Consider the following 26,947-nt stretch of genomic DNA (forward strand, 5'->3'; position numbering starts at 1 on the left):
GTTTGGCAACGTAAAATCAGCCCGCAGCAGCAGCGCCGGCCGACCGCGAAACTGCCTCATCTTTCTGAACGTTACACAACCGACGACGGTAGAGTTTCATATATTTTTTTTTTTTTTGGTTAGATTTAATGGTCATGGGTTCAAACTACTGATATCCTCGGTATCCTTGGCGCGAGTCGATCAGAAGCAGACGAAATTGGCACCAGCGCTCCGATAGCCTGACTGGATCTAACGAATCACGTGGTTCACTGTGTACGTAATTGGTTAACGTGACTAAATCTTTTGCCGATAAGCTATCACCCACGTAACCAGTCAGTTTGACTTCGGGTATTGCAGCGCTAGCGTCGATTTATGGGCTTTCTAGTCGTCACAATCTTCCGTGTGCCCGATGCATAGGAGTCCACCCATCCAGTTGGTACAGAGATCAGTGGTTCGAACAGGCTCAATCTTTGTAAACACGACACAACCCGTGACTCAGGAACTTCGTATTCTCAATTTACATTCTACGTCCGTGGGTAATGTTACGTTTACAAGAGATCGACCCTTTTCCGCGACTCGCCGGCGGTGTCGCCGCGGGCTAATTCCGCGTTGCCAACGCAACCGACCGGTCGAATCACCGGTACCAAGTGTACGCGAGAATGGAAAGAAAACGACGAGGGAGGCAAATGCGTCGACTCGAAGAAGAAGCCTCTGGTTCCAGTGAGTGAGGTCAGCTGTGGGCGCCGCCGATGGGCCAACGATGCAGCGGCAGCGGCAGACGTCAATCCCCGAGGTTCGAAGAGTGGCCCGCATAGCCGCGGCGGAGTCTCGTTGTCGGGAATTCGGAGCGGCAAGCCGCGAACTGCGTCGCGACGCCTCCGACTCGAGTCTCGACTCCCGAGGCGCATCGTTGATCGCATCGAGCCGATCGAGCAGTCGCGCGCGGACCGCGGAACGGAGAGTATCTGCTTTTCTGCCCGCGCTTTCGCGGCCTCTCGTTCTGCTATCCCTCGACCCGAAAGACGACAAGCGAGAGTTTTTAATCTACGTACGACTGACCGATGCCAGAATAGAAAAAGCGAGGGTTCCTACGCTGCTCGAGATCTTTGCTTGTTACACTCTCGCTCTCTTCGTGCCGTCTTTCTATTATTTTTTTTTAATCGTTGAATTGCCGTTTTTGCTTGCTTCGGTTTCGTTGCAATTTCGTTTGAAAACAAAACTTGTTAACAAACATGTGCCTGCGGGTATTGCATTCGTCTACAAATCTGTGACTCTTTATGTTGTATTGATGAAAAATTGATTAACCGCGTTTCTACCACGTCGGAAAGGAGTATTAAGGTAGTAGTAATAATAATAATAACAACACCGTCATTTTCACCGCGAATCGACGGGGGTGGACGTACTCCGCGAAGGGCGACGAGACTCACGTTATTCCGTTCTGCGTAGCACGAACTGAAATCTCGTTCCGTTGGAAACTTGCAGGGAATTTATTTGTTCGGTTAACACTGATGCGAGAAGGTACCGATTCAATAGGTCGTTGGTTATCGTATTTCGAAGATTTTGTTCGTTTTCCGGAATCGATTCTCTAATCGTGTACTTAATTACAACGAGCTCTCGTTCGGTCAGTACGTACATGCGTATGTAAAACAACAGTAAGGCGGAGAGTTTAATATCGTAAATAGGTGCTTGTCTAAGCTTTTACCGCAGTGAACAGTGCGTAATTGTGTCTGTGATGTGTATGTGTGTGTGCGTGTCAAGTGTTATCACATATGCATTGATGTAAAGGGTATGGGCAACGCAAAGTGAGCAGCAAGTGAGATCAAGGAGAAAAGAAGAGAGAGAAACGTTATCCGTTGTGTTAATAATACGCGAGGAACAATCTGGACGGTTGTAATAAATTGCGACGCGGGACGGGAGGAAAACAATCCAATTTCGTACAATTGGTGTGTGTGTCCACATAGCCCATGTACGCCAAAGGTATGCATATGAATACGACGATAAGTCAAGTAAGTTGAAATTTCGTTGCATCTCACGCGCAGCCGGACGGTAAACAAAAACCGAAAGTTGTTTTACCGGATGCAACGAATTGTCATTACGGTCAACCCTTTCGGACCGACGTTACCGGTGGATGGTAACAACGAAACACGCGTGTTCGTTGACGCGTATATCTCAAGATATTCCCCGAAACAAGCGAGGAGCGATTGCATATTTCGCTTGCGTCTGCGGGGGAACTCCCGAATCGAAGACACGTGAGGGAGAATCGAACGACGGCATCGAATTTTGTTTCGAATTTCCTCCCTCCGTTCTTCGTACTTGCTTCGTCGAAAGGTGCGCGCAGATTGAAATTTTGTCGCCGCACGCCGACGATGCGAATCGGGGGGCGTTTGTCGTTCGGCTCTCTTTATTACACCTTTGGACCCACCGACACACACGTTATATTGCAAACACACGTGAGAGCGATTCCGACGGCGGGCGCGCGCGCGATGACCCGTCCTGACATTTTTAGAAAGGCGTCTCAAGGTGATCTCGCTTGTTTTTTAAACTCTGTAATAGTCTCGCTGCGGCTACGGCCGCTTAGCTCGACACTCCGCGGTTTCACGAACGCACGCGTGCATCTATTTCTCGTCGCCGCGCATCGTGCGCACGTAGTATCTGCCTACGTATAACGTGGGTATGTTCGAATCGTTCCTTCTTTCACGTCTTACGATTCGTATTTTTTTTAACAAACGGCGGCTGAGAACCAGGTGTGCGTGTCTGCATCCACCTCGTCGGTTGTTTGTACCTCCGTCGTTTGTTATTTAGGCGCGAAATCGCCGCGCGACGTCCGATGTGTGCTGATCCCGATTCGCCAGCTGCGCATGCGCGCGCATTTCGTATCTTGGCTTTGTTTTAATACGCGCGAAAAAAAAAACACCTGCCGATGAAAATTGGATGAAAAATATTTGAAACATGTACGAACCGCTTGTAGGAGACGATCGAATTTCGCGTGTCTGCGTGGCTGGAACGGCGATTCTTAAATATTATGTAATATTCGCTGGTCTACAAAAGTTTTGCTTTCTACCGCAACTAGTGTTAAGGTATACGTCATTTTTTATTTTCCGAATTTTTAACAGCATTACGACGCAATGTATGTTTGAAACTATTGGCTCATTTTGAAAATTTATTTTCTCGGTGTATATAACTACTCGATATTGTAAAATACAAGTATATATTGGAGTGTTTCAAAAAAACCGACTTTTTTTTTTTTTCGAAGAACATTGAAAAATCTTCCGAGTGTCCCTCAAAAATGACCTCGGTAAAATATGAGCTCTTAATATTGATATTAAGCGATTCTCAATTTTCTATTTCCCATTTAAATAACATGGGAAAAATTTTGTTTAAATTTAGAATTTTATTGTTCGAAAACGAATCAGTGTGAAGATATAAACAAAACATATTCTTGTAGGAAATTTTACGCTCTACAAAAAAGATCCGAATAAAGATTTGCGTAAAGTAAGTCGTTTCGGAGTTATCAGGCCTCAAACATCGAACCGTTTGAAACAATGATGTTATTAATTTATAAATGCTACAAAACTGACTCGTATCACTTAAATAGTATTAAATAGCATTTATACTTAAATAGCATTTTATGGTTTATCGAATATCAGACAATCCTGAAATAACTTTTCGTTAATTTGATTACGAGATGGGCAAACCTTAGGAACTCATTATATTTATATGATCGTAATCTAGAATGAATTTTCTCAGAATTGAAGAAAAATTACAATGAAATTGTATAACGAAGCTTGGATATTGATGTTTCGTTTTAAATCGTTTTAAAATGGTTCATTATCTAATTTCATCCCACAGCGATTTAGTTAGTTGGGCTGATGATTTTTTTTTTTTTACACACTCACTGAAACAGATTAGTCTCTATCTGAAAATAGTAATTTCAATATCGCTGTGTAAAATCAATATCGGTACAATTATGAAGAAAATTAAATATTCACCAATACCAAAGTAATAAAACAATATTTCAAAGTGATTTAAAATGAAAAGTTGATATCTAGACTGTTTTATATAATTCTGGTATTCTTTTTCTTCGATTTTTAAGAAATTCTTTTCAGCCTACGAATATGGGAAGTTGATAAATTTAATAAATGAATTTGATATCTCGTAATAAAATGAACGAAAAAGTATTGGTTTTGAAACTCACCAATCTCCTGATTAACGGTATAAGCTTTAACGTCATACTAAATCGATACCGAATGCTTTTACCAAGATCCATTTTTGTAAATATACACATTGGAAATTATCGATCTTTAGATAGTTCCGTATCGCCGTGACAAACCAGAAGTTTAACGTATGTAAGTGAAAGACGAGAAACCCGAGATTTTGGAAGTTTGTCAAGTTTCATATTCACAGAATTCTCAAGCGATGTAAATCAACCGACACCACGAATGTCTGAAATAATGCGCTAGAAAGCAAACAAGTGTGCGGCCCGTGGCGGTGGAAACATGTTTGCAAGTTGACGAAGAGAATTTTTATTTATTTGTTTTATTCGTTTCTTCGAAGACGCATTTTTCCTCGTGACAAATCTAATAGGCACTCAGCTTTACAATCGTGCCTAAAACAACAGTATTTTGCAGTGAGACAAAGAGAGAGAGAGAGAGAGAGAAAGATTGATTGGAAAAATCCGCTACTCCTCAGTCTGGCTTATGACTTACATCCGTCACTTTTCTTATTCTACGAAAACGTGTCTCCTTATTGGCGTGGCAAATAGCACGATGATACGTGATGATGATCCAATTTTGAATAAAAAATTGTAGAGGTAGGGATAGATGTGCAATTTAGTTCACGCTTATCTCAGATGTGAGACAATGAGACAGGAGAGAGAGAACCGTTTGAAATGAAATTCAATGGACCTATCTATCTGAACGAAGTTTTAACCATTCCGGAAGTTATACTACCTTCGGAATTATTTTGGGCGTAAAGTTCACGATCAGCGACCCTGAAAACCGAGGAATGGAATTTATTCAAGAATCAAAAGACTCTTAATGCATATTTTAATTGACTTTTTATGCTGAGGAAGTGCGATAATAGAACATCCGTTTAAACCGATTCGAAAATTATTAGATCTTATAAAATTTTCATCGCGAGTTACTTTCAAGCTCTACAAATGGCGGGAGCTTGTAGAATATTCGAGCAAGCGTTACATATCATACCTACTTCGACTATGGAAAGTTATTTCATTTCGCTCAAGTGTCTACGTATCATAGACGACGTATATATAAAGCTGCTAGACCAATTTTTGAATCTACAAAATTACCCGTAATTCACCTCTGTAGATTTGTGCACGTCGTTCGTCGTCGCAGCATCGCGTGTAACGCCCGTTCACCGCAAATCTAAATTGACCTAACGAGGTGAAAAAAAAAAAAAAACAAAAAGAGAGAAAAATAATATTTGCCAGGTCATTGACTCGTCAGACAATTTTCAAGCACTTTGAACAAATTTTTTTCTCTTCTTTTCAAACTACCCAATTGCGCAGCGTTAATGCGATGTATATCTACGACACGTACGTTTCAGCGATGCGATTATCTTCTCCCCGTTTCTCTACACGCTCTAACAACCGTCAATTTTCAATAAATTGAGTACACCTCGTAATGAAATTCTCAAAACAAGCGTCAGAAAGCTAAGTGCATGAATATATGCGCTAAGTCTAACGACTAATTGTAAAACTTGTTAAACTAGCAATATTAAGTTACGGACACTTGTCGTAGATTGAAAGAAGAAGAAGTCGTCTTCGGTTAAAATTACTACCACAGAACGTATCTGTTTCAACTAGAAAATTTTATTTCACATCCGTGCAATTTATCCAACAATTACATACATACAATTATACATATTATATACAATGTATAATATATTTACATTAAATCAGTTATTTCGTTTTGTCGGACTTTGGTATAAATTAATGACCCGATTTGAAACTTCGGAGGTTGTTGCTTATAATGACATCGTGTGGAAAAATAAATACATTATCAAATTATGATGAAATTTTTTAATTTCTTCGGCTTCTCTCTGTCATCATATAAGCAACAACCCTGCCAAGTTTCAAATCGGTCCCTTAATTTATACCGAAGTCATACCGAACGAAACAACTCGTTGTAAAAACTACTTGCATCTTAAATTTAAAATTGCGGAGACTAGAAGCAAGTATTCTAGTTGAAGCAGGGGCTTGAAACTTTGCACAGATTTTTTTTAATGGTTTGGAACAGATCTGTGGGCCGTCCCATAGAAAATTTTTCCGACCCCCAAATGAGGACCACCCTAATGTATACATACATAATATACCTTTATCAAGAAATATTTTTTCACAGTAATTAATCGAAGTTACTTGAACATTTAATGTAAATGATTATTAATTCATTTTCTTTTGCCGAAAGCAGTATTTTTGTAAAGTTGCTCCTCACATTTTAGTCTGCTTGAGAATAATTATGAAAGAACTGTTAAGATTTTGCGAAATATGAGTACGTTGATGCTGTAATACGGTTAACTAAATTCCATGCAATCCTAAAATGTTTTTTTTATTTTTTTTTTTTTTTTCAACTCCGCGAAAAACGCATCGTTACATCAACGTTACGAATTTCTACCTCGTCGTTTGATCGATTTATATCATCCGATGATTGCAACGACAATTTGTTCATTCCATTCTATGATACGCTGTTTCAACACGACTTGGCTATCAAATATACCAGAAACATTTTGTCATCGTTAATGGGAACGCGTTACTTACACCGCGATGACAAAATCTAGTTCAAATAACTATCCGTGTACATTTACATTACAGAAACGGTTGTCTCTTCGAACAAACATACAGTCGCACAAACACGCGCATTATCTCCCATCTCCTTCTCCTTCTCCTTCATCTTTCTCCTTCCTCCGCGCGTCATCCTCGCCAGTTCAACTAAATCGCCGGTCCGCCCACAGATTTTACGAAGGCGCTGCTGTTGCCCAAGGTACAATTGTACAAGTTCCACAGAGCGGCGAAGAAACGAAGAGAAAACCATGAATGAGAGGCAGTCCCAACGATGCGCGTATCCATACTCCGATGACTAATTTATTCTCATAGACCTCCGTGTATGCGTTAACATAGGTTTATTCTTAGGTGGTGTCGCACGTATCGTACGGATGTACGGTGTAGAAGGTATAATATATAAGTATGCGTGTTTAAGAGGCGACAAAACTTAACTAGCAACTTTCAAATCACCGGCGGAATGATTATCTTCGTATTTGATTCCTCTCGACGTAGTGGAATACGTTATTACACCTATTTGCGTCAGATCTGTGGTCTGGAAAAAAAAAAAAAAAACCAAGTTCAACATCCTTATTATGTAATTCCCGTAAGAGAAACTGTGTTATATACGCATCAATTTATAACGCCTTGTTAAATTATTTTGTAATTAATTGATTTTTTTTTTATATTAGAGAACTTTTCGGCATACTTTTTTGCGAATTTTTGCTATTTCTGAGCGATTTTCGAGAGCGTTTGTCGCGATATAATGTGAATTATTATTGCTAGAAAGAAATTGATTGAAAAATAACGTGAATATCGGAGGAATAATTCATTTCCGAAAAAGTTAACCCTCTACACACATATATATCATACATGTTTTACATAAATTATAAGTTCTTGGGGTCGCTGATCACGGACCTGAAATCGGATGTTAAAAAATTCGAAATGGTGGACCCAATATGGCGGATGAAAATTTCAAATTCTATCGAATCCGGAGATGAAATTCCGTCCAGAGGCTTTTGGGGTCGCTGATTACGAATCTGATATTACATTTTGAAAATTCAGTACAGCGAATCCAATCAGTGACCCCGAAAATCCCGGCATAGGGTTTTTTTTCACCGGCTTCGATCTGATTTGAAATCTTCGTCCGCCATATTGGATCCACAATCTTTGATTTTTGAAATTTGATTCTAGATCTCCCTCTCTTTCTCTACACGCGAAGTATATATATATATACACGCACACTTATATTACTTAGATATAGTAAATTATCGGGGGATCCGAGAAGTTTGGTGGATCGGACTTGAAAGGGTCAAAGATGTGTAAGACCTCGGAGAGTATTAAATGGCTCGACTCCTGCAACCAGTAAACCAGTTTTTGAGAATTTACCCATTCGACAAAACGAAAAGGATTATCATACGGACAGCTGCATCTGACTTGTGCCTCTCTCGGGATCCATTTACACCGGATATGTACGCATGTATACTGTATCTATACGTGCGCATATGCAGGTGATGCCTACAACGTATATAATACGGGAATCTTTGAACCGTGATGATATTTTAGATAAAACCGAGGGTTTGTTCCGGTGTCCGCTTCTTTGTTTTCGTTTATTCGCGATTCGCGTTTTGTTTTCTGTCGAATTTTGAATGAAAATTTTTGAAATGTATGTGACAACGAAAACAGATGAAGATTACCAGTTTTTTATAATAGTTTTCCGAAAGTTTGGCGTTTGAATTGCGAAAAATTGTAAAAGGAAGTTTCGAAATTGCTTCGAATGACAATGAAAAATACCTAGGTATATTTTGTCTCGAGTATAAAGATATCTGAACTCGCGAATCGGAGGAGAGCGAACACGCGTCGCGATTTTATCAACATTTTAATTATGGCCTACGTTCTTTTTATGGAATTGAGAATGAAATGATGAAATATAAATTACCCGATTTTGTCTTATAGACAATAATTACAATACGCGAAAACTGTTGTATCCTCAAGTGTATCGTTTTGCATTCTTGTATTTCTTACTGTCGTAACTACCTTTGTCTGGTATTATATTTATCCCTGACAACAGTTGTTGTGCGTGCGGATTTTTTAATAGAGTTTATTTTAAGACCATGCCTGTACCGCGATGGTCGACAGACAATTTCGGACAATTACGATACAGGCATGCGGAATTATCATACGATTAACTGTATCGTGTGTCTAATGGCGTAAGGTCGTAAGCGCCGCCTTACGACCTTTTACTTTTAAAAAAACCGAAAAGGCGTGAACATTTTATTTTATCGCATCTAAGCTTAAATCGTGAAAACACGGTCAGAAACGGTGAAATTAAACAACAGCTTAATTAATAGCAAAAGGTCGTATGTACTGGTAAATACTACATTCTGCTACAGATTCAACCATAAGAACTTGAGTCGATTAATTCCATCAAGTTGTGCCTACTAAAAAAAAAAAAATGAAAAGAAATTGGCGGTTACAACTTTCTGTTTTTATGTTCTAGTTTTTTTATTTTATTTTATTTTTTTATTTTTTTATTATTATTTTTGAATTTTTGCAGATTTCGATTCATCTATGCATTTCAATGGTTTCTAGAACGATTGTATAAATAAAAAAAATCATAATTGTTACGATCTTCTGTTTTCATCTTTTTTTCCATCTACTTATTGATAGAAAACGGTTGTATCTGCCTAACATACGACCTTTTGCCTTTGTATGTTCAAATGCTTGATTTCGATTGAATCGTAAGTAAGAAAAAAATAAGAATTATACACCCTTTGGCAACTAAAATTGTCACAAAGTAAGGTTACGACCTTATGCCATTAGACACGCGATATGTATAATACACATTATAATAAACAGGCAGAAATCGTTTGAAAGTTGAAAGTCAAGTAGAAAATCCATATGATGTCAAAAAGTGTTATTGTACCACGAATTGATGTTGATGATTATTATTTCGGTTGGCTGTTTTTTTTTTTTATAACTTTCACTATCGGCACCGGCCCTTGAGGTGATTTCTTTTCTGATAGAAAGGGCGTGCGTGCGTGTGTACATATCTACATAACAATATACCTATAATCGATCGCGATTTAAACGGAGCAACACACAGCAACTGCGGTGAAAAATGTACAAAAGAAGCTTGAGAAGAGCGAGAAGGGGGATAAAAGTAAAACGAAAAAAAAAAAAAAAAGAAAAACTAGACGAAACTCCGAAAGGGATACGTCATGTATCTTATATCGGCGATCGGTCCTTTCTTCTCGCATTGGAGTCTCCGTTTTTGGATTATACCTTTAAAGGCGTGCGCAATAGAGCGCGTGTTTTCTGCTGGTAACTATATAACACGCCGCGGTGTCGTTTTACCACTATAACTTACAATTAAGACTACTTTCGCCCTCCATCGTTCGCCGACGATGCGTGGAAACAGCTGATCCTTACTGACTATACCTACTTGAGCGGTGTTTCATGTCCGTCACCTTGCTCCTCGGCACTTGGCACAGGCGCGGAATCTTCTTATTTGCCGTTATCGTACAGTCCTAATATCGATTTTTTTATTTTTTTTTTATTTTAAATTTCTCTTTTTTAATTTATTTCTTAACGGAGATTCCACGGTATGATGATGATGATGGTGGTATGAATTGTAGAAAAAATAAAACAAGGTACACGGAGAAAAATATCATTTGTTACAGTAACTAGAAAAATTCAGTAAAACAGGTATCGTTAAAAAAACTGTTTGAATATTGTTGGAATTACGAAAAACGAGGTATTATCGATCCTTTTTTGGTAATTGCAACGCAAAATCAGTTTGTGAGGTTCACTCTACTTTTTTAGTTAAACGAGGCCTTAACGTCAATTTGTCGTTGGACGAGCATTAAATTTTCGCAACGGTTGCAGGAAAATCTAGTAACAGTGTCCGAAACATGTGTATTTCAAACGGGGAAAATTCACCCTGTTGTCGGCACGGGCTAAAGTTGAGATAAAAATCTTGGAAGATTTATCAAAACCTAAATATGGGACACTATACTGTTCGTGCTAACACGGTAAATTGTTTTCGGCAGCGGTGCGTGCACACATTTCTTAATTCTTCTCTTCTTCAAAGCCTGTCCAAAAGAAGAATTGAACCTTTTTTTTCAGTCGTCTTGTTGTTAAGGCCATGAATTACTCCTACTCTTATCGACCGAGTAAACTTATTTTTCGTTTAATCAATAAATAAATAAATGAGCGGAATCGGTTCAAATATTGACAGTGCAGCGCTCTGTTATAACAGAACTCGGTAACGTTACTGATATACCAAAAATCAACAAAACTATTTGTTGTTTTCTGACCACGTCTTACTGTATTTGCGTTTCCCGCATATCTGGGGCCACGAAGTTCACGGTCGAGCGAATTTTCGTAATTCTGAAAACAACCGAGAGTACAATTAGCCATCGTGCGAATATTTTTATGCAATATTTCAGTACGGCAAACGAGAAATACTATTTATAATAATTTAGCTAACAAAATATGCTCGGCTAGCTTGTGCCTTACTTCACTCAGTTGCCGCAGCACAAAGTAGCACTTCGGTAACTTGTATCCGGCGACTGACGGCAGTTCGTCCAGGAACGTATTACAGTTACGTGATTTCTCTTCCGTGTACATTATCTCCCAAAAAATGCAAAAATAGCGATACCTGTCAGAAAACGTGACATTTTTTTCATAATTTTTGGAACACGAGTAAATTTTTTTAAATTCTACCGCGAAAGAACGATGCATTGTCGGAATTTAAACCGATGTCGTTGATTTGTTTACTCGACAAAGGAATCGTGAGGGTGAGTTTGCTCGGTCGGTAAAGGTAGGAATACTACGTGGCCTTAATAACAAAATCACGCGGTTGTGCACGCTCGTTATTTTATCCTTCTCTCGTATCATCGGCCACCGTATCTCTAGAATTTTGTTTACATTACGATAACCCCGCCTGCCCCCCGCAACATGACTCGATCACTGCATTGCGCTGCATGCCTCAAAGCTATCGCAGGATAGCGATTTTGTATTATCAAAATAATATGTGCAGTACGGGTGACAAAAATAATACCTGTGACTAATAGTGTTTTTTCTGAATCTTCTTTCTTTATTAGAGTTATTCTTATTCCTTTTTTTTTTTAGTGTCTCCGAAGCTTTCAACGGACCAAAATACAAGCACAAGTGTAATGAAACATTTACAACCCGTCTACTCTTGTATAAACTCTGTTCGTCCAACGAACTTTCTCATACTCGGCCATGCAAGCAAGTTCATTTAATACTGCAACAGCCACGAGGGTGATACTCTGTCAATAATGCGGTTTCCGTTTATTTATACCCCTTCGTTTTTCCCCCATGTGTAAGAGTGTGCGAACACGGTTCGATCGTTGGGTTGTGTCCCGATAGATATATTTTCTATCCCATTTTCACAGCACAAACGATTCGCAGACTCCGCACACGCGTGAAAAACAGGACTAGTCGATTATTACACGAAATCTCACGTTGACCCTTCTTTCGATAAAACGGCGAGTTCACGGATGGAATCGATCACAGCTTCCTGCCTGTTCTCGAGAATCAAACGTGCGGTTTGTTGAGTGATTTTTTTGATTTCGAATCCCCTTGATGCTTTACAATTCATGAAAGTCACGAAAAAATCTGGACTCCTTTCCTTCGAAGCCCGTATCTCGGAAACTACTAATTTTTGAGACTTGCGTCCGTAAGAATTTTGATCCGGAGGATATGTACTCTGACATACCGAATATCCAACGAAATTCTTTTTTTTTCCTCCGGTTACCAGATTCCAAAACATATTATTTCTAGATGTGGTAAGGTTGTTGCTAACGATTAATCCGATGAATCCTCGAGATCCGACTATTTCGCAAAGAAATTAGCGAAAAAGATGTATCGATTGCTCACTCGTACCAGCTTCTTTAACGACGTGGTATTAATTGTACTCCACACTTTCAGTTCTCCCAATCAATAGATCAGCTCGTTAATCGGAACATATCCACAACGTTTTGATAAACATTGTGAAATCGCCCGGCTGCCACCGAAAATATATCACGTTCCTACTCCTCGCTCTCGCCTCGATACTCGGCTCTGCCCTTAAAGTTTCGTAACGTACGCGCACCGCCGTCACTATCTTAATCTATCTCGTGTGCCGAGCCACTATTATTTGTTAAACCTACATTCGCACCCACACATTTATTACGTTTACCTACACGCGTCACTCGCTTCTATCTCATCTTGCGTCGGCGGAGCAACGACTTCGAGGGATTATATGCATCTGTCTATACCGACAAGGGCAACTGTCGCGAAGATGCTGCGAAGCGTTAGGAAAAGACCGGCTGTTTTTACACCGACGTGCGACAACGCCGATGCATGTACGGCAATGAACGCGCAACGGCGCAAACCCGACTCGCCACTTTATATTTACTGTGTTGCTAACTGAGGGAATAATAATAATAATAAGAAGAAGAAGAAGAAGAAGAAGAAATTAAAAAAAAATGACCGTACCTCTTAACAAACTGCAGCTGCATCTCATATGGCGAAATTTCTTGACTATACGTGCAACTGCTAAAATCATACTGTAAAGAATCATCATTTTACGAGTATACAGAGACTAGAACTATTCACCTCAAGCTCCTATCGATCGAGCTTTGTCAATAACTCGGTTTACCCTGTTAATGTTAAAAGATTTAACGATACGTTTTTGATGAGTAAATGGAACTCTATAATAATAAAGTTCGATCGATCGATCGAAAGTAATCAACACTGAGGTGTATATTGAGGGAATTAATGTTCAGCCGATGGTGTATAAAATGTATACGCGGCAAAGCGTATCGTTGGACGACGAATAAAACGATCGATCGGTAAGTGAGACCGAAATTGTTGAAAACAATTGACGATGGTCGGACAGAGTTGTAATCACCGCAGGGTTCGTGCGCACAGGGAAAATCTGGAAAACGAGAAAAGTCAGGGAATTTCAAACATAAGACTGGAATTTTGGGTCTGTCGTAAAAATGAACTCGTTTTTACAAAAGTACCGTCGATCTTAACAAAAAGAAAAAAAAAAAAAACGGCAATCACAGGCTATTGTTTGTAAATCGATAATCAGACGGTACGATAGTTACTAGATAATATTAAACGTATTGATAATAGTGTCACTAATCAGCCTCTGCATATTCCTTGGAAAGTTACTGGAAAAATCCTGGAAAATTCAGGGTACATATTTCAGATACCAAACGACCGTACGAACCCTGTAACGGGATACGAAGAACCGTTTAAAATTGAAACAAGAATATTTATATGCGTAGGTCCGTATTAATAACAAGATACGAGATAAGTCGTCCGTCGGCTGCAACTTCACGTGCTCCCGGGTACATACTCTACGTGCCGATAAAACAACAAACGATGACGACGACGGCGATACACTTTCGTACTTTCTCCGTTCCGTTGATCGTCTAGGTGTACCGGGTGTCTGTAGCGGTATTCGATCACCCCGAGGCTACTACGAGCGTTTCGTCATTCGATTTGATACAGATAGATAAAAATTTCCACATCAACTCTATTACGCGTTATTTTTTTCGGGTTATACTAACTGCACGTGTGTTATTCTTATTTGTACTTGTTTCACTATCTAATTTTTATGGGTAGTGTGGGTAAACTTTACTTGTAACATACGAATCACGAGGAAAAAAAAGTTGTATACATTTGATTTTAACTTCAACGGTACTTGAATATTTCCTACTTTTTTTTATACCGTAACCGAATAACATAATTCTGGATACAAAGTGGAGAACAAATTTTTTTAACCGCTCGTACAATATTTTACGATAATTCTGACCACACGTTTCAAACGATTTATTGTAACGGTATCGATTTTACTACAATTTTCTAATAACTCGTAATTAATTAAACTTTTCTCAGTGTATGCATAATGTGGCGAATTCCGCGGTGCGTTGCGAATATTTCTCGGATCGCGAAAGAATGAACAAATGAAAAAAAAAAAAAACAAAAAGGCTTGCGGCTAAAAGTTTTGCAGATCGAGGACCGCAGCCCCGATCGGTCGGGCGGACTCGGTGTAAAAAGAAGATAATAAAAAATGAAAATAAAAATCTTTCATATCTGGATACGGCCGGTTAAAAACTGATGACTCTCAATCGCGCGACGAATCGTCGTGTGTGGGTATGTAGTTACCTATTTTGGTACGGAGACGGCAGAACGACATGTATTTTTTTTTTTTTTTTTTTCTTATAAATCTTTTTCCTCCTTTTCTTATCTCTTATTTTTCTCGCCTCATCAATAACATATAGGTTATATATCGTACCTACATGCAGCGTATAGTATACTATATATAATATATCGTGAAATACGAAACTTTCTTCTCGCGGTTTAAAAATGGCGGATCTTAACACTCTCGCGTCTATAATATCTATATGTACAATACACTTACGAAACACTGTAAAATACTGTGCGCACATGTTCCCATGTAACGTGCATGTGTGTAGTTATTTGTTTCGCGTCGATCATGCGGGCGCGAACCGAGTTGAGAAGGGGAGTTGAGTGGGGTTAAAAAAAAATAAATAAAAATAAATTAGCAAATAAAAAAATTGAAAAAATGAAAAGAAAAAATGCGAAAAAAAGACAAGAAAATAAAAGCATTAAAACTACGTTGTCTTTTTGGTTCTCTCTTCAATTCTCAATTTACTTTTACCTCTTTTATTCACCGACCATAATCAGGGTCACCCGGTTTCGAACAGAGCGGAACACCTGGCCAATTTTCAGAGATCGGAGGCTGTTATACGTACATATACGTACGTATTATAACCCATCGGAGCGTGCAGCAAGAAGGCGGCGAGGCGACCGGTGACTAGACAGAAAAATGGCAAACGCCCAAGGCTCTGTTGTTAGTCATCCTCCCGTCAAAAGTAAAAACGCTCTTGCCGAATATACGTATGTATAGGTATGTGTATAACGTAATACGTATTTACGTGTATAATACATGTCTGTTGTAAAACACGTATACAGATATATTTATTCGCTGCATGCGTGATGACTGCAGGCAATTCTTGGTCTACCTCTGGGCCGGTATGTGTGCGTATGAAAGCAACCGGAATCATTATTCGATGACTATCTGCAAAGCTGTAAGAGAGCCCCCCCCCCCCCCTCGGGTCAAATTTTTGCGAGATCCTTTTCTTTCCGATTCTCTTTGGTCGTTTTGGTTTTGTTCGTTGCTCTTTTTTTTTTTTTTTTTATTCTCGTTGTCTTAGCTCGGTCGAAAAACTGGCTTGCACACTCTGTAAATCCGCCTCGTCACAGGAGTCGGGACCCCGATATTGCTACTTCCGTGATTCGCCAGAACTGTGTAACTACTGTTGGAGGTTTAAAGACCTTCGAATTTGTTCGATTGTTATATCACCGGGCAGCTGTTTAATTAGATAATTTCAACACGCTCGCGACAGGTACAAATTACGATGTGCTGAAGTTTCTTAGTGTATTGTGGTCACACGATCAACTAATACGTACAATTTTCAATTGTTTATGTATTTTTAATTTTATTATACTCGTCGAGTTCGGGCGAGTTGATGAGAAATTTATTTTGCCTTATGTTGGTGGATGTTGCGATTCGGTAAAGATTAAAACGAAAGAAAAGAAAATAGCGAAGATTCGTTTGCGTTTAGAAATAAATTGTTTCGCTTTCGCTATAGCTAATCATGAAGAATCATAAATCCATTCCTCAATCGTATTATACCATTATAACACATCCGACATGATCAGTAAACTAATCAACCACGGATTCTCTAATCACCAAAAAGGTTTCGCAATTCTCAGTCTGGTCTCAAACTCTCAAAACGTACATCCTACAAAGTCATCTCAAAAATCTGTTTTCACATCTCGCTCCGTTTGATGAAATGCGTCGGTAAGTTACCGACTGTAAAGAGCCAGAATCCAAGCTAACCCAGCCTCTCGTCAAGTCGGTTCGACCGCGAGAGAGCGAACCCCCTATCGGCGGCAGGGTGAACCACCGAATACCGAAACTCTGTTTACGATTCTCGTATTTAACCTATACCTACAACAATAAGAATGATTTAAATAACTGGTTGGGCATTGAATCGAACCTACGCGTATGGCGAGTGTATTTTTTTTCACTCGTTTCATATTTAAATATAGGGTATGCGTATACGATATGATTATTCAAACACCCACGCATATAATTGTCAGGCTTGTTACGCACGCGCGTCTTGTATAAATGCATTTCATACCGTCAGATATGTACGTAAAAGCGCCGGCAGCGTGTCTCGTTGACCCAGTTCAATCTCTCTTCCGTTCACATTCATACCGTCGCGATGCACACGTGCCCCACGTGCGTATGTGGCGATGTGCACCACACGACGAGCTGCGGCAGGTCGAAACCGAAGCTGCTCGTCGATCCGGTGGCGACGAACGAAAAGAAGGGTCGGGGGGGTGAGGGGAGGCAGACCGACCGTCTCCGAGTTCGGTCGACGAGGCGAGCGTTGCATCTGCAAACGGCGTAGCTAAAAGACGACTGGAAGCTTTCGCTGATGCCGTTGCTGCTGCTGCCGCTACTACTGATGCTGCTGCACAGCAAGCTATGCAGGTTATTTAAAGGACAATTTTATAGGCCGTGACTTGGAGCTATTTGCAGATTTAGTTGAAAATTACTACCAATGCTGTTCTCTACGATTATTCAGCCCTCTCTGGCCGAACCATCTTCGAGAGGAATAATAATAATTGCTTTCACATGTTGTGTGGGTGCGGTTGTATATATTTTTTTTTGTTTATTTTTTTATTTTTTTCTCAACCAAGCAACGATGCAACGCAAGAGGTTCCTTTACCGTTTCTCTATATTCGGTTTAGTACCAGTCGCTCGTCGCAAGGTTTTTTATTTATTTATTTATTTATTTATTTTTTTTGGAGGGGGCAACTTGAAATCAGTTTATCAGAGTTTATTGCGTGACCTGGCAATCATGAAATAATCAGGGAATTTCTTTACACGTAAACAAAAGTTGTGAAAAGGTCAGGGATTTTTTTTTTTTTTGCAATAACCGGGAAATTTGGGTAATTTTTTTTTAAAATCTTTTTTAACCTGCAAAATGACTTGTTGAATCAAAAATTCTCCGTCAGGTCCGTCGGACCAAGTGTCGGAAATCAATTGAGACGTATTTTTTCTTTTTATAGATATAGTTATACTACAACGTGAACATTGTGACGTCGTGAAAATTCGACGGGCTATATCTTTGCTAACAAACGTTGAATCGAAAAAAGAAAAAATACGCGTCAATTATTTTTCGTCATAATAGAATTTTTCGGAATTTTTCATTCAACGACTCGGCTGAACGATACATTTCGGCAGCTACGAATGCGGCCGATTAATATGTTGTTACTCGATTACATTCCATTTCGTAATACTTGTACCGTAGCGATTGTCGTCGTTTAAAACGTATGATCGTTTATACCATTTACGAGTAGGAATTTTCTTCTCTGCACTACTAACTGGGTCACCCTTGCCCCACCGCGATGTTATTAGTTGTCGTTGCTACTGCAGTTACGTATGCGAACGACCCAGCAGCTGCATGAGCTAGCCTCCTCCTATCTTTGAACTATGGACTTTTACCGCGCACGTTTTTCGCCTTCGCCTTCGCTCTGCGGCGCTACTTGTACTCCTACTTGGCGATCACTTGACACACAATTTTGCAGAGTTGCAGGTTCGCTGTATTAGGCTGCGATATACCGGATATCAGGTGGACGCCATATTTATTCCCTTATGTTTTCATTCATTTTCGTAGGGTTGCATTATCTTATAGAATTCTCGCGAAAGTTACGAGGTCGGAAACTAATCTATAGGAAATTAGGCTGAGTGATCTGTTAGAAAAACTAGGATCTTCCTTCGGACGAAGGAGTTAAGAATTCGAGAAAACGCGAGGTGAGTTGACTAGAATTTCCCGAGAAGTTGTTCGTCCGTTGAATTCGAGAATCAATGTTAATTAAAATCTCTCGGAAATCACATGAAACCGTTTGAAATTTCTCAAAATCAATTTAAATTCGTTTGATATTTCTTGAAGTTAGTTTGAAACCGTTTAAAACCACTGGAAAACAATTCAAAATCGCTTGAAACTTCTTGAAATAGTTTACAGCAGCTTCGAATAATTTTCAAACTGCTTGAAACCGTTTGAAATCACGTGAAACCGTTTGGAATCATTTGAAACCAATTTAAAATCTCTTGAGATTGATTTGAAACCAATTAAAACCACTGGGAATCAATTCAAAATCGTTTGAAACTGCTTGAAACTGTTTCAAACAGCTTTGATTAATTTTCAAACCGCTTGAAATCGTTTGAAATTCCCTTGAAACCATTCGGAATCGTTTTCAACTTCCTTGAAATCAGTTCGAAGTAGTTCGAGGTGGATTTAAAACCGTTCGAAACCATTCAAAACCGTTTTTCACGTTATCCGCAACAAACATCTGCGCGTAATTAGATTTTCTACAACCCCTGTCATGTTTTCAATTATAATAATCGTTAATTTCTCCAGTCAAACCACCTTTCCACACGCATAACCACTTTCGAAGTTTCCTCTTCACGACAAAGCTGTTCTTCAGGGGAATAAATTCTCACGGTTCGTTGTTTTCACACTTTTGGTGCTGACATCTTGATTTAGCTACTCAACAATATCAGATTCCCCCGATAAACAATCCAATCACTTACCAATCAATACAGAATCCAACTACGGGGATCGATTCCTATTAATTGATAGTATAAACTCATAGAATTGGGACGTTTGGTGCGGGGACGGGGATCAGCGACGGTACACGAGGCAGGGTAACCAGCTGTTGCTATTGCTGTTGCTGCCGCTAACCAGGAGACGCTAGTAGGACAGTGAAAGGAGCGACCTAGACCAACTCTTTCAGACTGTTTCCAGAGAGACAGACGGACGTTCGCTGCCTGCGCTTTTTACTCTGCATACTTACACCACTTGGCTTACAGCTGATGGAATAACGACGATGACAATACGACCTGTTACACCGTTACGGAATTAGTTCCTGCCGATTTCTTTTACCATTTTTTTTTTTCTCTTTCTCCCCTCCTTGATGCAAAAACGACTCCCCTAATGGTATATAGATGTAACGAAAACGCGGTGATACGAAAAATTGGAACGAACTGTCAGTAATGCTTTTGAATAAATTGACGTGCATGTATCGTGTACTGAAAATAGTATAAATCGATGACTGTTTTTTTTTCTTTTACTGTTAATAGCAATTAAATTTATTCAAACTAATTTCGGTTTTTTCCCCTGCATTATACGTAATGTGAATGCATAAAATTGCTATCTTTTCCAATTGCAGGCAGTCTTGTTCCATGATCTATCCGATCGATGCGTATGTATGTGATATATAGAGTTTCGTTGCGTAGAAAACAGGAAAGTGGTCATTCTTACCCGTAGTAATGAAAGTGAACTGGTTTCCCATCGCGTCCTTTCTTACGGTTTATCTTCGCGACACAAACACAGAGATCCTGAAGAGTGATTCTTGTACTGGTGGATATTTGCAATTTTTTTTTTTTATTCACCTTTGTTCAGTTCACTTCAATTGTTTTTCTGTTTATATTAAAATATTCAAACCCAATTTTATAACCTCTCTAGCATACGAGACCTGTAAAATGTTTTTATTGATTGTACGACCATGTGGCGGTTGATAAATTCTTAACATCTGCAATCTTTTTTTTTTTATCTTTTGCAGACTGAAGAGACGAGCCGGTTAGCGTGTGGACCCTTACCAAGGTCCGTAGTTGAGACAGGCGTAGAGAAGAGAAGGGGGAAGGAGAATAAGGAGAGGAACGAAAGAAGAAAAGAAAAGCAAAATTTTACAAAAGGGGATAACGAAAATGGCGGTCGGGGACGGGCAGATACTGGGGAACGAGGCGGTGGATTCGCTGACGATAATATCACCGAGTTCAAAACTGTTGAGTGGACCGGGTAACGGTGTTATATGCAACGCGATACCGAAGCACAATAACAACGGACTTATGCCGAATGGAAAACCGATCGAAATTGTTTCTAACGGCAAACCAGAGGCTGGTGATAAAAATTCAAATGGCACAAACACCGTAGAATTTTCCGACGAAGATGTCAGCTGCGGATGGGGAAGTCTCGTTACACCTAAGTGGATGCAGTGCTTTGCTTCGAAACAAGCATTCTTAGTCATCTTTTGTATCACCTGGGTAAGCGTAATGGCATTAATGTAACATCGGTGATGGTAAAAATTGGAGAAATTAAAACAAGTTTAGTTTAAGTTTAAGCACACTTTTTACTGTATTGAATTCACAGAAATTAGGGGTTAATTGCTGAGGTTTTAATATGTTGCATGATGCAATTTTCAAAAGTTTTGGGCTTGTTTTTTCTCTTACTGTACCCTTAGACGTAGACAAACACGTCTGTGTAATATGTTGACCAATTGTTTTTGTTACGCTCTGCTTTTAAACTCGACGAATTGTGTTTCGAAATTTCCAATCATTGGTTATGATTGTTGGAATGATATTGAAAATTAGGGTTTTGAAAGGGAATATGAAAATCGGGTACCCTTACGCAGGAAGGCGGTTATTGAATAGATGAAATATGTTGACATCTCAAGAAACCGGATAACAAACACGCAACCTTAAAGCCGATCTTGTGTCATGAATCCTATTTCGTGTTGCCTGCATAATCAAAACGCAGGTTCATTGACATTTGTCAATATACTCAAAAAGTTGCTACATGTGACCTTTCAATCTCAACGCAATTGCGAAACAGAAAAAATTGTGAAATAATAGTGATTTAGAAAGTTCAGCAGCCTTTAACGAAAAAGTTATTCGGGTCAAACTTGAACCACATACGTATACGTATATAGAAGCTTCTGTGTTGAAAATTATACGAGGATAAGTTGGGTATATTTAGCATCCTGGAAGCATTGTACGGTCTGACTAAATATTATTTCATTACATTCGTTACGTTCTGTTATTGGGCAAATTGATTTTTGATGGTATGAATTGTCAGTATAATATTTACATGAACAATGATGTCGATTTCTCTTAAAAAATTCTAAATTGTTTCAACTAATCAACGAGCCGAACGAAAATACGATTTTGATCTTATGTTTACCAATTCATATTTAAATTGGTAAAAAGAGATGCGCAAGCGAAGTTTGAGGAAAAAATGTCGACCTTCGATTTTCTCAACTATCTAAAATCGGTGTAATTGTAAAATTTTCAGGTCCTCCAGGGTATGTATTACACCTACTTCGTATCTGTAATAACGACAATAGAGAAGTTGTTCCAAATACAGTCGAAAACTACGGGTATAATAATGTCTGCAACCGAGATCGGGCAAATCGGTTCGTCGCTTCTTCTGACCTATTACGGGGGTCAAGGTCACAGGCCTAAATGGATAGCGTGGGGGATGATTTTGTTCGCTGTAAGTTCCTTCTCCTGTTCCATGCCGCACTTCATATTCGGCGATAAACTCATGCGGCAAAATGAAATGCTTCACACGACCGGCCCCGTTCCACCAAACTTATGCAAGCTTGAAGAGCCATGGGATACAAACACGTGAGTAAAATACGAAAAGAACGTCATTCATACTTTTCCTCCTAGAATAACTGACGTAAATATACATGTATGTGTTATTGTTTTAAGCATATTTGATATATTTTTATTTTTTTTTCTACGAGATACAAAGTGGAAAAAGAGATACGAGTCATTAGATATTTTTCTCGTAATCCCGGACAACATTTTTACGGCATGAGATCATTACGTTAACATTATCGGAGTAAAATATGAAAATGAGGCAAACTAGTACGATAATCTGTTTATATATAATGTGCAAGAGAAGCAAAAATTGACAAATATGTTGTGCAATTAACTGCAAGTCAAATCGTGAAGACGAGCGTCAACTTTATTAACAACGAACTTTTACCGTACGAACAATAATAGTGTGGAATATTTTTTGGTATATATTTACATATAATACACGATGAAACGATTGATAAAAGTTTACCCATGTAGTAAGACAAACACGGAGACGGGTATAAAAGATATGCAGAAATGCTGCCCGGGATGCGCATTCTGACCAATTCTGACCTCGCTTGTATACATATTATGTCTGTGTATAAGGTACATTTAATACGTCGTTTAAGCATAACAGTTAATAATACACCCGTCTGACCATTATTTGACCGTCCTTTGACCGACCGTCTGGCTTCTAATTTTAATTAATATTTCCGACCCTCGCAGTTATAACCGTGGATGTTTTATACGTGCGTACGTATGGATATACCTCCACGTGTAACTGTCATCCAAGTTCTATTTGCCTTGTGATCTTTGATTTTCAACTTTTCTTCCATCGCAAAGGATTCCGAATTTTAATTAAAAACTAGCGCCACGGCACCGCTTAGATACATTGAAACAAAACAAGTGATCATTTTATATTTATACTAAAATAATAACACGTTCGCAGGACGAGGGATACCACGCCTGTGTTGCGGAATCTGTCCTCAACTTACTGCAAGGAAGCTTTCTTAGAGGAACGGAGGATACAGAGCAAAATCACAACGATAGTTTTGGCTATATTCTTCGTCTCTTTACTCGGTGTTGGAATGGGCCAGACGGCCGTTTACACTCTTGGGATTCCTTATATTGACGACAACGTTGCTAGCAGAGAGAGTCCTCTCTATTTTGGTAATTTGACACCCCTTTTTGCTTCTTTAATTATTTTTATCCTTATTTGTCATCATTGTTTTACCTCAAGATTGTCGAATATTGTCTGAAAATTGTTTCTCTTGTCACGCAGAAGTTTTATATGTATTTGTAGCATGTAATTGTAATATGCGTTTCAGTGTTAGCGAGTGTCTCTTGATTTGCAAATTTTTGTCGCGTGTCTTTTTTTACTAATTTTCAAAAGGTAAAATTTGTGATTTTCTACTAAAATTGCAGCAATTACAATCGGCGTGAGAATACTCGGACCAGCTCTCGGTTTTATACTTGGATCGCTCTGCACAATGTTGTACGCAGATTTGTCCGTAACTCCGGAAATTACGCCTTCAGATCCTCGATGGGTGGGTGCCTGGTGGCTCGGTAAGTTTATTCCTCTTTTATTACGAGCTGCATTTAGCGTTTCAGCCAACAATTCCTCGCCTTCTTATATTCATTTAAGTATATAGTATATAATGCGAATGCTTCGTAAAGTACTGCATGTATATATATAGGTAAAAATACGAAAGTTTTCTCTGTTCTTAACTGCAAGTATTTGATTTTAATGGTACAGCGAAAGTTTCGCAAGTTTCCTAGTAATTTATCGACAGAGTTTTACAAAGTTACGGCTATTATTTGCTATATAAAAATGAGATTTTTCATTATACAAATTGAGTTTAGGTAACGTTTAAAATAATTTCTCTGGTAAAATATAACATTATCATTAGTTTATTTTACATGATCAAAAATATCAACGTAAAAACGGGAGATTTTAATGAGAGAAACGGGATGTTTTAGCAAGGTATTTTCTTGTTGAAGGCGAAAAAAAAATTTTCTTGTCGAAACTATTCAAGGTTTCGTTGAATCACCCTGAAATTGTAGGTGTGTTAAAACGTTTGAATCTTCCGTGAGATTAAATAATATTTATTCACCTAGAGCAAATATCTTTCACCGGTCCTTTGTTTCAACGTAGTTCCTTTCGGAAACATGTTCTTCTGAAACTATTTATTTTTAAATAATTATATTAGTATCTTGACTCCGATTAGCGCCGCCTACGTTTCAGTGAGCACTTTACCTAATTTTTATACCGTAAATAAAGGTAAAGACAAATATCAGATTAACCTAAGTGAATATGAAAGTTGAACTCGACCGATGTTATTTCTATTACATAAGAGATAGATTGAATTTATTTACGATTATGGTATTTGTTAAATAAAATTATCTAGATAATACGAAACACGTAATATCGACGATTAACGACGGCACGTTTTCATCCTCTACAGGTCTGGTACTCGTTTCGGCGATGCTACTGTTGGCCAGCGTCGCCATGTTCGCATTTCCTCGGCGTTTGCCATCTAGCAAAGCACCGCTTCGGCGCGATGATGCGAACAAGCCGAGTCTCAAAGGTGAGCGAACAATTTCGCATTTTATAAGCTGATACTTTCGTTTTTATTTTACTGTACTTCTACGTGTTACGATGATTAAAAATGATTAAGCATAATTACGCATAACGGCTGCCGATGATAACGATTGTGGAAATGATTGTAAATAAGAAAGTATCGCGGCTGGATTGTTTGTTGTTTATTTTTTTCTTTTTTTCCTGTTGTTTGTAATATCGTTATGAATTATATCCTTACTACTTTCTAGTTGGAACTGTGATACATATTTCATACTATTAAATATTGGTGAAAGGCTGTCGATACGTTCTATAAATATACTAGCGAACCTGAGGTGTCTAAAAATACACACCAATAAAGAATGCCCCCTAAAAATTTCTCGCGTATGTATTTACCGCAAAGTTTAACATGAGGTGAAGTCAAGACAGTAATCATGTGTCTTTTCTTGCATGACTTGCACATCTTCCGTTGCTTCGCAATAAAATAACACAGAAGCTTGAAATTTTTATTCGGAATGTGTGAAAAGTCTGTCTACACCTGATCATAATCGTGCTGAATTTATCAAGCTTCTGTTAAATTTGCCGTTCAACAGACGTTTCAGAGTATTTACACGGAGACGCATGACACGTATAGAATCAACTTTAAAACGACATGCTAATTTTCAACACAACGATCTGAACGTACGGTAATGATTCGAAATTTACACAAGTTGTTTCCAATGCCGGGCGAACGAATCTGTTTAGAAATCGGGCTATTTTAAATGCGTTATATCATGACGGTAGTGTGAAAGATACTTATTACTACAATCAGATTTGAATCGGATATTTGTAAAAGCGCTTGCGGGGTTATCGATATAGAGCAAACTTCAGGAGAGACGAAGCTTTTAGAGTATTTTTAAGCGTGTGTCGCGAAAAAATCAAAAGAAAAAAAATAACTGGTTCATTAGGCAAATCACACTGCGGGTGTTACTTGTTTTTTGCGGCGAAATTGAACAGCTTATCACGCGGGTTCGATCAACAATTTGTATTTTCCATCTACCCGAAAATGTATAATTATTCAGACATACATCCTATGACGGTGAGTGTAAAAAAATAAATGAAAAAATTTCATGCTCGGACGATAATTTCCATATCTGCAACTTCAATGCCCAGAGTATTATCGATTCGTTATTGTTATTTTTATCACCTTCCATTTATTGTGCACACAGCTTTAATAATAATTAATCCATGCATGTAAAAAATTCCAAACGTACAAATGTATGCGTGCGTGTGTATGTATAAAATAGATAGCAAAAACTCAGTGATTTCGGGACTCTGATCGTTGTCTTATCGTCGTGACGCATTGCCTGACCACGAAATGGCATGCGTTTATACATAATAACATAATGAACGCGTATGGTATACATATACAGCCGTCTGTTAGGTGGGGCAAGTTCAGGGTCGTTTTCACGTACGTGTACCTCATGCCCGTACACGCGCGCATGTATACACATATACACGGCGGACATTAACCGTGCATGAAAACACACGTATACAAGTTGTTGCTTGTGACTTGTGTGCATGTACGACTCGACTTGACTTGCGGCCGCGGCCGCGGCGAAACGACCGAGAGAGTAGGCATTAGCTGGGAATACTGTACGTACACTTGGGGACAATGAATCTGAGACTGCTAATTTTTTACACTAGACAGTTACGTTGGTAACACAGAGAAACCTACAGCGCCACAGTCAGCCGAGCGCGAAACTAACGCAATCTCAGTAAACGCAACATAACCCATGACCATCGAATCTAACCTTAAATTGATGTTCTGACAATCTGATAAGTCATTATACCCGCGGTATTCTGAGGATAGCTTCGACTGTCATGAGTTATGTTTTGTTTATTGAGATTGAGTTTGTTTCCGCTCGGCCGACTGTGGAGCTGTAGGTGTCTCTGTGTTGCCAACATAACTGTCTAGTGTAAAAAACTAGCCGTCTCAGATTCATTGCCCCGAGTGTACATACGTATGTGCAAAAATACGCGTAGCATACGTATGTATAATAGAGGCTTGCAGCGAGCGAAGAAG

At 38.9% G+C, this 26,947-nt stretch overlaps 1 protein-coding gene and 1 long non-coding RNA gene across 10 annotated transcripts in view; one reads left to right on the forward strand and one right to left on the reverse strand.

Annotated features, from left to right (window-relative positions):
- The window catches only part of LOC124176223 (solute carrier organic anion transporter family member 74D), a 95,949-nt gene that overhangs the window by 48,276 nt on the left and 20,726 nt on the right, over window positions 1-26,947 (forward strand). For 2 of the 9 annotated variants that reach the window (XM_046557187.1, XM_046557190.1), the window contains 5 exons: window positions 20,504-20,984; window positions 22,012-22,346; window positions 23,254-23,474; window positions 23,730-23,870; window positions 24,770-24,892. In XM_046557187.1, the coding sequence (XP_046413143.1) occupies window positions 20,649-20,984; window positions 22,012-22,346; window positions 23,254-23,474; window positions 23,730-23,870; window positions 24,770-24,892 (1,156 nt within the window). In that variant the 5' untranslated portion in view covers window positions 20,504-20,648. Of the gene's footprint in view, window positions 1-820; window positions 1,957-2,629; window positions 2,651-3,034; window positions 3,057-15,689; window positions 15,711-20,503; window positions 20,985-22,011; window positions 22,347-23,253; window positions 23,475-23,729; window positions 23,871-24,769; window positions 24,893-26,947 lie in introns of those variants that run through there. The other 7 variants (XM_046557185.1, XM_046557186.1, XR_006869328.1 and 4 more) reach the window with 7 other exon arrangements.
- Window positions 7,154-13,326, reverse strand: LOC124176232. Its single transcript, XR_006869333.1, has 3 exons — window positions 13,262-13,326; window positions 8,009-8,110; window positions 7,154-7,310 (listed from the first exon to the last, which is right to left on the reverse strand). It is a non-coding gene; the product is annotated as an uncharacterized LOC124176232 (long non-coding RNA).

The sequence above is a fragment of the Neodiprion fabricii genome, chromosome 2 (assembly GCF_021155785.1).
Source record: "Neodiprion fabricii isolate iyNeoFabr1 chromosome 2, iyNeoFabr1.1, whole genome shotgun sequence".
NCBI lineage: Eukaryota > Metazoa > Arthropoda > Insecta > Hymenoptera > Diprionidae > Neodiprion > Neodiprion fabricii.